Source organism: Rhododendron vialii, chromosome 3a, assembly GCF_030253575.1.
Source record: "Rhododendron vialii isolate Sample 1 chromosome 3a, ASM3025357v1".
Taxonomy (NCBI): domain Eukaryota; kingdom Viridiplantae; phylum Streptophyta; class Magnoliopsida; order Ericales; family Ericaceae; genus Rhododendron; species Rhododendron vialii.
In genome coordinates, this window is record NC_080559.1 from 4,118,808 (window position 1) to 4,132,152 (window position 13,345).

The window sequence follows — 13,345 nt, forward strand, 5'->3', positions numbered from 1 at the left end:
CGTTTGTTTGGTTTTTTTTTTTCCGACATTCGTTAAACCTAATAAGTGTTCTAGGGGACTTTGGAAGGGAGATGAGTACTTATTGACATTTGGTTGAGAGAGAATAAAGGTAAGTTTTGTGAAAGGGTAATCAAGTCATTGTGCATGGATCTGTTAACGCGATTAACCAACAAACTTGGACCGGTGGTTTAAAGTATTTTTCTATAACTAGAGGAGGAATGTGCGTTTCAAGAAAACTTCAGGGGGTGTTAGTGAAATTTAATTTACCCATTCAATGACAGTGCCATGGAAGCATCTGCGAGCCAGTCAATACTGCCACCAACTTCCACATTTGAAATTTCAAGTCATGCCCATGGGAAAAAAAAAAGACTAGTAAAGCACACACAAGCCTACCGTCAACATAACAGCCTAGCATGTTTCAAAAATGCCCGGCGCTTTCGCTCTCAATCCTCGCATTGTACTCGTGCTCGCAATCCTCACTCTCGCGGATTTTAATAGTTTCGGATCGGTTTCAAAAACGCTTTCATAATCGCGTTCCCTTCCACGCACCCGCACGCGAATTATGTGACTTAGGTTCCACACCCATCTTATATATGGTAGTAAGTAAGATATTCCAATCCCTCCACCAATTGCTGTAAAATTAGCATCCAATGACTCAAACAAATGGAGCTCATTGGGGAAGCAACACCGGCATCAATAACAACCATTATGCAGAGCAAAAAATGGCGATCAAAATCGACGTGGGGAAGGAATCAAATGAAAATGGTATACTTCTCAAGCGTCGAATCAAGAAAGTTCCGCCGGTGTTGCGAAACAATGAAAACAACAAGGGAGAATACGATCCAAAGGTGGTTTCTTTAGGTCCTTACCACCATGGGAAACCCGAGCTTCAGCTGGTGGAGAGCCTCAAGCCAATGGTGGCGAGACTGTTTGTTTCTGACAGCAACAAGGACATGGAAGAGTTCTACGAGAAGGTGCTGTTGATGGTTGATGACATGAGAAGTTGCTACGATGAAGGTTCAACAATTACGTATAGCGATGATGAATTTGCTAAAATGATGCTCTTGGATGGTTGCTTCGTTCTGGGTATGATCGAGAGTTTTGACAGCTCCGATCACAAACCAGACCGGGGAGCAAAATACGATGATGTTATGACTCACTTAGGCGTGTTGGTGTGGTATTCCATAAATTCAGATATGGTTTTCTTGCTTGAGAATCAACTCCCGTTTCAAGTTCTCGAGTTGCTAATGAGTTTAAAATACAAAGATGATGAGGGGATGAAACGAATCAACGCGTTTTTGGAAGTTCAGATTCCTTGGGACCTGCCATTTAAGATCAAGACGGAAACAAAAGGCAGTGGATGTGAAAACCAGCCCCTTCATATTCTTCAGTTGTTCTGGGAAAAATTGCTCTTGGACCAATATGCTGATGAAGTTAACCAACCCCTTCACCATCTCAACTCACTGAGGAGCTCACAAAGAGTGAAACACAAAAATGGTAGGGGCAAAGTTAATGTTAAGGATTATATTCATTCGTTTCGTTCTGTCACCGAGCTCAGAGCGAAGGGGATTCATTTTCGGCCTATCAATTCTAAATCTCGCAAGGCCATCACGTTCGAATCCTTTTGGTTCAGTGGATTGCTCGAACTTCCCCCGTTCCTCGTGACTCCCAAGACCAAAACAATGTTATCCAACATCATTGCTTACGAGATGTGGTCAGACAATACTAACAGCCTTGCGATCACCTCTTACGTCGGTTTCCTGAAGTCACTCATTGATCACCCGGACGATGTGAAAGAGTTGCGATCAAAGCATGTACTGTTCAACAGGCTTGGCAGCGACGAAGAGGTGGCTAATATCTTCAAAGAGATCTCCACTTTTGCAGCGGAGGATTACGGGATATATGGAGATGTTACGCAGAGCATCGAGGAGCATTACAAGAGCATGGTGAAGACATGGATGGCTGAATTCTTTCATAAGCATTTTAGCAGCCCGTGGACTGTTGTTGCTTCGATCGCTGCATCTTTTATGGTTGTCTCGAGTTTTCTTCAGTCCTACTTTACGATGTTCCCTCGATCCACCAACTAGATGTGTTCCATTTTCAACTAAGGCTCCATTCAATGATCCTTGCAATACATGGATGTAAGGAAAGTGAAGATATTTATTTGCCTGCACTGTCATGAAATTATGCTAGATGCAAAATCAGCATAGATGCTAAGCACTTTATATAGAAGACTTCTATGCTATGCTGCAGAAGAAACTTACATCCATCTTTCAATAACTATGACTTCCATTCGTAATAAAGACAACAATGTCATCATTAACTTTCTTTTCGATAGTGCGGTATCCAGTCTAATAGTTTGACGAATCCCATCGTTCACTAGCAGAAAGTCCAATTAAAATCGGGAAAAAGCCATGGATAAACTGCCCAATCACAGAAACTGATAGCATATAGCTGGAAGTACTCCACGCAGACACCCGAGGATTCATCTTTTACTACGACTTTGCAGTCAAGAAATAGAGCAAAACAATTTTAGGATACATTAGCTGCGGCTTTGGGGGCGTGACGGTTTTCTGGAATTTCACCAGTTGGACATTGGACGATAGCTAAACTTGTTGAAGTGTTTGCGTGCAGATAGAATCATCCCAACGACGATAAATTGATTATATGATCTCCATGAAATTTACGTTGGAATCACATCCTTTATTAATTTAGTAAGTTCGTGGACAGAGAATAGAGCTTAAATCACTAAACCAATTAAAAATAAACCTAGTAATCTCTCCAACATAGATACCTAATAGACCTGAAATCCAATCTCTAAAAAGAAACTGCAATATCATCCTAAAACCTCCTAATACTACGACTCACTGAAAACAATTGATCTTGCATGTCTGCCATCAATTTGACCGCATCACCTCTTCAAATTGCATATGGATTGATTAAGTTGGCTTACCAGCAAAATTAGCCTCTGAAGCAGAGTCGAAAACTATCTCTTGGAAAATTCTTGGCTACGTTTGGTGGCAGCAACAACAGCATTCATTAAGATCCCACGAAACCCACCCTTCTCCAACTCATGAATACCAGCAATGGTGGTCCCACCAGGTGATGCAACATCATCTTTAAGCTGACCTGGATGCTTCCCTCCTTTGCTAACCATAGACGCTGCTCCTAGTACCTGCAAACAAAGCATTTTTAGTTATTATCCCAAAAAGAGAAAGAAGAAAGCAATCCAGTTGCTCCAGTAGCATGGAATTTAACAAAAATGAATATTAGTAAAGGAAAACAAGGGAAACGCAGAGTATGTGGCATTGAAAATGCAGCCAGCAAGTCTGTGTAATTAGTCAACCAACTGTGATGATAACATGAGAAGCAAAATTTGAAAGGAAATACCATCGAAATAGCTCTAATTTTGAATGAATCAGATTTCAGTATAGACTCTGTATACATTATATTTGCATGTTTTGCCATCGCAGGTGTTGGAAAATCTCAAATTGGAGCACAGAGTCTCTACCTGCTTGTTATTTAACTTGCTTGCGAGAACATTTGCTTGAGGTGAGAAACTTTGTTTCAAAAACTTGAAAATTTTAAAGCTTCTGAAATTAAACAAAAGAGGTAACAAATTCTTGACAGAAAATAGAGCTCAAGTAACTAAAGCCAATAAAAATAAACCTAGTAATCTCTACATCTGACGTAGACTCTGTATACATTATATTTATGCATTATTGCTCGAATGAGCAACGTGGTTTTCCAGTTTATTGACTCGATAGAGGGTTCTCGACTTCTCGTAATAAATCTTCACTAAGCCTGCTGATTACTTTCTGCTGCGTGTCTTTCAGTTTCAGCCTATCTTTACTATTATCTGGGGCTTGAGTTTTTCCTCTGGCTAAATGAAAACCGTCACCACTTGTACTGTTCTACATATAGTTAAATCGCGATAACAACTGGTCAGTCATTAACTGGATCATTCCATCACCTTTTCCCGGAAAGCAAATAATACATAGTAACATGGTTGCATTTTCCATAATTCAGCTTTAAGGTGCAATAATACATAGTAACATGGTTGCATTTTCCATAATTCAGCTTTAAGGTGCATTACATACAGATATGGTTCTTAGGACAGAAGTAATAATTTTCCCAAGTCCACCACACCTTGGCGCTCTACTCCATATAGCATAACCCTCTGATTACCTAAATTCCAATCTTAAGTGATGAGAAAACCTTGCCTGAGTCAAACCATAAGACGTAAACTCATTGCCCCATTGGACTTTCAGGACTGTCGCAAGAACTAGACTTTCGTATATATTTAAATGAAAGCTCCATACATGCGAGACCAGCTAGGGTGTACCGACTATTGTGGTGGCAGACCAAGCATAAAAGAAGCTATACTCATCAACCTGGTCCTAATGCAAAATCAATCAGACCCGGTAGCTACACTCGTCAACTATGTATTGGCTAGTGATTGCATTGTCCAAAAGCGTGAACGCTGCTCTTCCCCCTAACGAAGAAGCATGGCTCAATCCAACAGCCTCATGAATCTGTGCAACACATGTTGGACATAGACAAGTTTGGACGTGTCCACCCAGACACATGTTGGACATGCCAAAACATGCCTGATTATATTATCAATTTTGTTTCATGGCCACACTAGGGAAACAGCGGTATGCGACACATTAGGAGTTCAAAACAATAGTAGAAAAAGTTGGGGACTCGTCAAATTTATCATGATTCATGCATGCTTAGTTGTTAGTTTTTCTTTCAACAAGGATGCTTATTTCATTCAAGCGTGTTTTGTGATGTTATATATTTACAATTTTTGTTCTTCTGTGTCTTTTTTTATCTTTCATATGTTAGAAGCAATGTTCAGGATCTGTTTATGAGTTTATAATACTTCTAGTTTTTGTATCCCACATGTTTGTTTCCTAATTATTGAGAAAACGACATGCCTGAAAAAGAAGAAGCAACTGCGAAAATTCTGTAATCCTTGGAATGAATATAACCCTGTTAAGCTCAACAGAAATATAATCACGTCGCATGACTGCTCATCAGGAATTGAAAATAGGTTAAAATAAGAGACAGGTAACTCACAGTTTGAGAAGCTAGACCCAACGCAAGTTCCCTTGGTAAACCTGCCGCCACCCCTCCATCAGCCAAAGCCTCTATTGCCAAGTAAATATATGCTGGGCCGCTGCCACTGAATATGTTGAGCAAAAAGAGAAATCTCTTGTTATAACAAATTGCAACTTCATTCCTTTTTATCCACCCAAGTGTTTGTCTATCTATCAGTGAATGGGAAAAATGGAAAACCTCTATCATGAACCCCCAGATATAAAGCACCCAATAGTAGTGCTTAGACCTGTGGTACCAGAAAATGCCAACTCCGTCTTGGAACCACGATCCAAAATAAAGCAAACCAAGACTAAAAACAGTGTATTTACCGATGCATAGCCATCCCATAGTTTTCCCTAAGAATTATTTTGTTTAAAATAAACCTTAGGCTAGAAATGAACTAAAAATCGAATGAGAGTGAAGCTTTCGTATCACGAGTGTAATTCTTTTGGTTCAAAATTCTTCTTAGAATGTGTTTGACATCAATAACTAGAGACATGATAATCTATTAATTGGACGTTTATCTCCATGCAAAAATAGGAGCATACCCTTCTATAAATCAGTTTAGGGCATCTGATGTACCGTTTTATTGTTTCCGTTTCTCGTACCAAACGATTAGCATTCCAGCAATGTAGTAAGACACAATAGGCAAGATAATACTTTTTAGGGGTGAAAAGTACAAGGGATATTCGTAAATCATGAGAAATCACATACCTCAGCCCAGTTATCGCATCGAATAGTTTCTCATCAGCTTTCCATATCTTCCCAATTGCCCCAAACAGCCTAGCTATCAATTCGCCGTCATCCTCTGTGGCAGCTGCTCCCAAGCTCATAACTATGTGAATGCAGCCAAATTACAAGCAATAACGTCATTTGGACATTAACAAACCAACTCATAGCAGAAAATGCAACCATGAGATCAACGGGGAAAATTTGCTAATTTGATTTAACTCAAAATGCAAGTGGGATATGTAATCAGGTGAAGGTTTCAAGGCATCAATGTGTATTTTTCTTAGCTACAATATTTTTGGAAGAAAAAAAGCTTCCCAAAAAGTACTATCACTGCTAAAGATGATTTCGCAACGACTAACAATCCAATAACATCAATCGAAGCAGTTAAATATGTTAATAGACTGAACAATCTCATACTCGAAAGGAGAAATTTTCCTTGCAATTTGCATCTCTCTTCCAATGTGTTAGCTTGGACATTGATTTATAAAAGAGGAGTCTTATTTTCAAAGTGGGATGCATTACTAGTACAGATTGAATTCAGCACTTTCAGCATGCCTATCATACGGTGGAAGTTGACCATAACAAGCAAAGGATGAATTCACAAAATAATAATAGACTGACATCTAATCCAGGAAACAGAAGACATCACAAGAAAGAGGGCAACAGTTGATACCAGATGCTGCCTCCCCTACAGCAGCAGGAGTATTTGGAATCACCCTAATAAATCGACTGTGACCAGCCCAGTCCTGCAACACAATAGTAGGTCCAAAGCGTGTAAAGATCATGAATTTTAAACTGAAGTGTGTTTAGATGCAGTATGTAAACTGAAAAAAGTCTCTGTAAGATAATTCCGCACACAAAGAGGATGTCAGGTTTGAATAATAGAGACAGAGAACAGAATTCATTAAACTCATGAAAGAGCACATATACCCAGGAAAAGAAAAAGAAAGCAGTCGAAACTGAAGCATCTCCGTCTGAGTGGCTGAAACATGAAACTCCTTGAATGTTAATAAAAGATCTAGTGGCTCAAACATGAAACTCCTTGAAGGAACTCCTAGCAAACCGCTCAGTATGTACACAAACCAAGACATAGTCATGGGGTTCCAAATTACCCTATCGGCCAGTGAAACGATTGCTTTGGCAAATATAGCCAATAGTATTCTCAATGAGGGTGATAGTCTTATATCCACCTGTGCAAAACCTCCTGCATGCAATTCCAAACTGAGAGAGTCCTAACTCCGAAGGAAAGCACAAGGAGTACAAAGCTTATACCCTCTGTAGACCGGTAACCATCTCGAAGCTAAAAATCCACATAACCATGAAGAGTACCATTCTTAACCTCCTCAAAAATGATGCTGTCATCGAGAGAAGTGATGTGCTAGTCATCAGCCAATCAAAACCGCACATGTGAGCACTCCTAGAGGGCAAAACATGCCGTAAAGTAGGCACTACATTCAAGAGCTCAAGCCTAATTGACTTCACCTGGTGGTGAGCATCCATAAGGACCATAACTATCTCTGGATATTGAAACTTGGAGTACCAAGTCGTAGTTCCTCATAAAGCAGGTCAGAATAGCAAGCCGTAGAGTAGGCACAGGTTCTTGAACAGGTTTGAAATTATCACCAAGAGCACTCAAGCACATAATCAAACAATGCTGAGTTGAAGGCTGAAGCCTATAAATAGTGAAATTATCTGCAGGTCATAAGCAGCAAGACTTCATTTTGTTTCCCCCCCTCCTCTTGTTAAGAACAAAAGCAAACATCCGCAACAATCTAGGCACACAAACTTAAACTGAACAGTGAACAATTAAACAAAAAATAAACCTCAGTCAAACGTGCATGGACAAACATCACAAACCTAACCGAAAAAAGGTGATGGTGTAGGTCATTCAAACTAAGATAGTGCTACTCTTGTGAGGGGCATTATTTTTTTTTATTTTTTTGCCAAGTGGCATACACCAGCAAGGGTTAGGGGGGTAGTTAGTAAGTTAATCCACAAGGGGTCCAAAGGCTGTCTATAGCCTTGAACCACAAAGGGCCCTAGTGGGGCTCGAACCCTGGCCTTCCACATGTTAAGGACCAGGAAATACCATTGAGTTACAAGCGCATTGTTGTGAGGGGCATTAGGTACGTACATTATGTGTAGAAAGGACTAAAGCCACAAGCCTTAATATTCACATTCGCCCAATATTAGGTACCATAAGCAACAGACTGATCTGTTTTACAAACCTGAAGGTCTATTAATTTAACTCCTGCAGCAACAGAAACTAGAAGCTTCTCTGAAAGTAGTGGCTTCAACTGCAAGACCACTTCCTTAACTGCAAAGCCATGAAACAACATAATTGCTAGGAGCCTAGGGCGAATAAGAGTATATAATACGTACGAAAAAAATAGTATATAAAGAGTTTCTACAGGTAAACGTCAAGCATAGAATCTACTAGACACTGGAACAGGCTATCACGAAGGGAATGTAAATAATAATATCTGTACCGTATGACACAGGAGAAGCAATCCCATATAAAGAGCTCCTGCATATGGTTCAGAACTTTTCACCATGTAGCAACTGCAACAGAACACAACAATGCAAGTATGCACATGCACTTGGTTCCAATGAAGGCTCAAATTTTGCAATATTGCAATATTTCTTTACGGCTCTCAAATAAATATAGCAGCCTCCTTAGCAAGGTGGCAGTGACACGGTTTTAGGTGTAACGGCCGTAGCAGCAACCGAAGTCATCATTCTTTTAATTCCGCACAATTTAGTGAAAACCAACTCAACTTATGTTTTTTTTCTACATCATATTTGTGGGGACTTAAAATGATCCTTCATGATTTTCCTTGTAACTGAATATGATCCAATGTATCCGCTAACTTTGTAATAGTTTTAAGCTGCTATTAAAAGAGTTTCATAAGGATTTATGCGCCCAAAATTCATAGTGCTGCACACCACTTTAATGTAGAGCTATAAAAAAAAAAAAAAAAAACCCAAGAGTCTATAGAGATTACAGGTTGTGGAGGATGCAGAATACAAATTCCAAACGATAAAAATAAATTCCCATGTTCAAGAATCTCTCCAAACAGCACACTATGTTAACAGATAACTACATAATATCAAATTCACTACATAATTGATGCTGCTAGTGCCTGCTACTACTACATTCACTCATATAGTTATGTAGCAGTGTTACCAAAAGGTTGAGGCCTATTTTTAGAGACATGCTTTTCTCCCAAGGGATTAAAGCAGAACCCTGGTGGTTGGCTTGGTGCCTTGGTCAGTACGGGAAATAGGCCGAGGCCATATGAATTCAGACTGAGCCTCCATAGGCCCAGACCCACAGAGGTGGTTGAGGATGCAATGAATGAAGATATGTAGAAAATGGTCATAAGATGCAATGCAAGGCCTAGGAAATCCAAGCCGTCATCATGAGGAGAGAACATGCCACATGGACTAACTAACTTACTCTGGAAGGTTCTGATGACAGAATGGAGGTCCCCAAGTTGGAGGATCCCAACTTCGCACAGAAAGATCATGTGAGGATGTAACTAGAGTGATGGCAGACTAGGTAGAAAGAAACAACTTTACACAAGAAGGGCACTACTCGAACCCTACAGGTAGGACCCGTAGGCCTATTCTACCTCTCAAACTTGGTAAGTGTACTTTTGCCCAAGTTATCTTCACGTACTCTATCAAACTGCTTTCCGGCCAACCACTGGCCAGGTAGCGGCAACGCGAACATGTTTTTCTTTGTTGCAGTCTAACAAGGTTCCCAGAGGACCAATCAAGGCCTGAAGGATTCAAATTCATTGTGCCGATTTCTAGCCTCCGTACATCTATCAAATGCCTCACCGGAAGTCACATACCGGTGTTTGATACCATCACACCCTAAAGAATCTCCAAACACGTGTCCGACACTCACATCATGATTGTCCTAATCGTTGTCAATTTTGCTCACTTGGAAACTCCAGGGACACTATAAAACTGGCTTGATCCATGCTAGGACACTCATGGACCATGTCATGGGGGTGAAATGAAATATAGTGGGCTCTAGTTAGAGCTTAGGACACTTGTATTTTTTGTGGTTAGTGACATGTGAATGCTAAAGTGCATTTTTTTCCTATGTACGGTTTGGAAAAATTGTAAAGACATGTGATGTGAATAAAGGCATGTATTTGTTCTACCATAATTAGGCATGTATGTGTTCTACCATAATTAGAGCCTTATGGTCATATTTTGCATTGCTTCTGTTTAAACATGTTGTACATAACATGGATGTATTTTTCAACGGGTCGTGTCCTCCATTTTCATGAGCTAATTTAGAATAGTTTTTTTCTCTTCTCCGTTTCATTAAACAAGCTAGCTATATATTTTGCTTCCTCGAATTCCCCTTTTTTGTCTTCAATTATTGAGCAAGAAACCATAATAGCCGCAGCTTTTCTCTTTCACTATACAATACTAGTAACTTTCAGAAAAAAATCGAGCTGCCACTAGAACAACATGCTCCTACAGAAAAATCTGATAAAGTGTTATATCCATGGCTCTATTGCATTTCCTTCACCATAGAATACAGGATTCATCTACCCTTTCCCATAACAAATTCACAAAAAAAAGAAGAAGAAGAAGAAGTGTGGGACAGATGAAGTATCAAAAGCAATGAATAAACCAAGACCACTGACCAATGAACCAACATGTTTTGTACACACTTAGTCCATTAGTAGCAGGCACAGAATTAGGTAAGAGAACTAAAAGAAAACATCAAGTGGCAAAGTACAGGCACATTTCATACCAATCTGAGGCTTGACAGAGAAGATGATTACATCACAGTCTTCGATTACCTGGACATGATATAGGAAAACATATGCAACCTTAATATCGACATATGGGCATACTTAGATATAGAGAAAGATAGATGCAACAGGAAAATAACAACTAGATCTTGAGTAAGACAAAACAGATCGAACAATGATAACTTGAGCTACAACTGAATCCGTTGATAACAGCAAACCAAAGTATGAAAAGAACTGTTGCGAGAAAAAAGAAGTAATTTCGTTTATGTGTTAGCATTGTGCCGGACCTGACAAAAGAATACCCAGGTGGCACGTGGAGGTTTACTGGTTTAGATAACAGAGAGGCCATCAAAAAGTGCTATATCATGGCCCAGCTTCTTCACTTGCCAAATTCGCTGGGGGACAAAAAGAGAGTACCTTATATGTTGCTGAACAAAATATAGCCCCTTATAACATATTTCCGAAGAAGTAAATATTTACCACCAATCATTTATTTTTCAGAACGGGCAGCTATATATCATCGATACTTATGAAAATATTCTCACAACGCAGACATCTTTGCGATTCCATTAACCTTATTTTATACTCGAATTACATTTTACAAGACACTGAATCAATCACGACCATCCAATGCAGCAGTGACAAACTTTGGTAAAACCTATAGTAGCATAAGCATTCTCTTTTAGACTTCGCAAGAAACAGAAGTAATAAAAGCAAGAATCATTACAGAAGTCTACGCGACTATTCATCACGGAAATATAGAATATACGTAACATACACAAACTATCCTCACTCATAACTGGACTGTCTAGTTTCCAGTCCAAAATTAAAACAGGTGAGGATCCATTTCCTTTTAGAAAACCCTGAAAATGAGGGAAGCGTGAGAGAGAGAGAGAGCTCCATTCCATCACCAAACCGCCAAGATGGTGAACCAACCCGACACAATTTTGATTTCCATACATAGAGACCCTCTCAAGAAATGGGAATAGGTATCCAGTTGTATCAACATATATAACTTGTGAAACATAACTGATATATACATACAAGTAGTACTGTTGAAAAGGGATTGTAAACTCCTCTAAAATGAGACTAATGATTACTACAAGTAAAAAATAATTTCCAGAAGGGATGATAAGTTTTGGAGAGAAATTAGGATAAAAAATAGAAAATTATGTTTGAATTGTGTGTATAGTAATATACTCTAAATGCACTTCTTAATAAAAATCGATTCTTGAGTCTCCAAAAGGGAGATTTGGGTTACTTAAAAGAAAGATCTTCAAATTGCAGTAAGACAGTGCAAATGAAGCTACCCTTGTGTCACATGCTTCAAGTCTTATCTGTCACACAACCAGTCCCGAGCCCGTGTGGAGGACAATGGTTGTGCCTTAGGTAACTGACAAGTGATAACCAACGCGGGAAAAAAAATTCGTGAGAACCTCATGACATGAATCCGATGCAGAGACAACAGAGTTATGTAACCGACCCTAAGTGATTGGAACTACGCAGGGGCGGTCCCAAGGGGTGCAAGGAGGACCCGGCCCCAGCACTACTCCAAATATTCTCGCCTATTATACTAATTTCCAGGTGAATTAAGAAAAATTCTACGGAATTGGCTCCTGCAAGTACATTGAGTGAAAAACAAAATTCTTAAAATTCCCATATGATCGGGGTAAAAATCACTAAAATTTCAAGTCATCAATCATTTTTTTAGGTCAAATGACATCTACGCACATACACACAATATCATATCTCCTTCGGATCAATATATACTTTAAAATATATATATTATTAAATATGAAAATACACGTGATGGGGCCCGGCCCCTGCTAGTCGCAAATTCTGCGTCCCGGAACTAGAGGGCTCGGATTGGTTTGGTACAGTGCAAGTGAGAAGTACTGCATTCGAATCCGAATTGGGAATTGTGTATCCTATCGGTTTGGAATATAAGCAATGCGTGTTGCGGTACAGTCGGCAAATATCTCACACTCTAGAGAGTGGGTGAGAGAGAAACTAAGGTAGTTACCTCGACATTGCGATCGAAGACTTTGACGCCGAAGGACTCGAAAGCGGCCCTGCGGGCGGATCCGAGGTGAGCGGTTCGGATCCTGGAGGCGGGTAACACGCCCGACTTGACGACGCCCCTGGCGATGCTCTCCGCCATTTTGCCGGCGCCGATGAACCCTAGATTGTACGTGTCGTTTGGAATCGGAACGGAAACAACCCCCGCCGCCATGGCCGCTGCTAGTGCTCTCTCTCTCTCTCTCTCTCTCTCTCTCTCTCTGCGCCAATTTCTCCGTGACTGTTTCGTATGGGAGTTGGAGGCGGGTCGGTCTTTTGGAGGGAAACGAATTCTCAGTTCACCCAGTCTCCTCCGGTTTTTATAGTGGTAGCTAGTGGTTCAAACCAGCTGAGCCTAGCTGAGCCGAGCCCAGCTTAACTTTATTGGGTTGATACAACGAGCTGAGCCCTTGAGGACCGACAAGTTTCTATAAACGAATCGAGCTTATGAAACGAGACGAGCCGAGCTTTTGAGTGTTGTGCTTGGTTCATTCAGTAAATGAGTCCAAAACTCAAGTTCAAGCTCATCTCAATTATTAAATAAATCAAGCCGAGGCCTTCAGGAGTCGAGCCACGAATTACTAGCGAGCATTTCGGCTTATTTGCAGCTCTAGTGGTAGCGTACAAATATTAAATACTCATACTTTTTTTACCAGTCTTACGTT

General features: G+C 40.1%; 2 protein-coding genes and 1 long non-coding RNA gene across 3 annotated transcripts; 2 read left to right on the top strand and 1 right to left on the bottom strand.

Moving 5' to 3' along the window:
- Window positions 1-436: 436 nt before the first annotated feature.
- LOC131318622 (UPF0481 protein At3g47200-like) lies at window positions 437-5,164 on the top strand. The gene is made up of 3 exons (XM_058348531.1): window positions 437-2,141; window positions 3,474-4,036; window positions 4,088-5,164. Exon 1 carries the CDS (start codon window positions 651-653, stop codon window positions 2,085-2,087), a length of 1,437 nt encoding a protein of 478 aa, XP_058204514.1. The 5' UTR covers window positions 437-650; the 3' UTR covers window positions 2,088-2,141; window positions 3,474-4,036; window positions 4,088-5,164.
- Window positions 2,683-12,982, bottom strand: LOC131318625 (pyrroline-5-carboxylate reductase). Its single transcript, XM_058348536.1, has 7 exons — window positions 12,646-12,982; window positions 10,622-10,670; window positions 8,067-8,155; window positions 6,512-6,584; window positions 5,821-5,941; window positions 5,086-5,191; window positions 2,683-3,175 (listed from the first exon to the last, which is right to left on the bottom strand). Exons 1-7 carry the CDS (start codon window positions 12,853-12,855, stop codon window positions 2,987-2,989), a joined length of 837 nt encoding a protein of 278 aa, XP_058204519.1. The 5' UTR covers window positions 12,856-12,982; the 3' UTR covers window positions 2,683-2,986.
- LOC131318636 (uncharacterized) lies at window positions 8,810-9,661 on the top strand. Its single transcript, XR_009197759.1, has 2 exons — window positions 8,810-9,007; window positions 9,070-9,661. It is a non-coding gene; the product is annotated as an uncharacterized LOC131318636 (long non-coding RNA).
- Window positions 12,983-13,345: the final 363 nt, after the last annotated feature.

Excerpts from the sequence above, each read along its gene's own strand:
- LOC131318622 (XM_058348531.1), top strand. The coding sequence starts at position 651 with ATGACTCAAACAAATGGAGCTCATTGGGGAAGCAACACCGGCATCAAT.
- LOC131318625 (XM_058348536.1), bottom strand. The coding sequence starts at position 12,855 with ATGGCGGCGGGGGTTGTTTCCGTTCCGATTCCAAACGACACGTACAAT. Across the intron at positions 10,671-12,645 it reads TCTTCGATCGCAATGTCGAG|GTAATCGAAGACTGTGATGT; the intron begins GTAACTACCTTA and ends TATCATGTCCAG. Across the intron at positions 3,176-5,085 it reads TGGGTCTAGCTTCTCAAACT|GTACTAGGAGCAGCGTCTAT; the intron begins GTGAGTTACCTG and ends CTTTGTTTGCAG.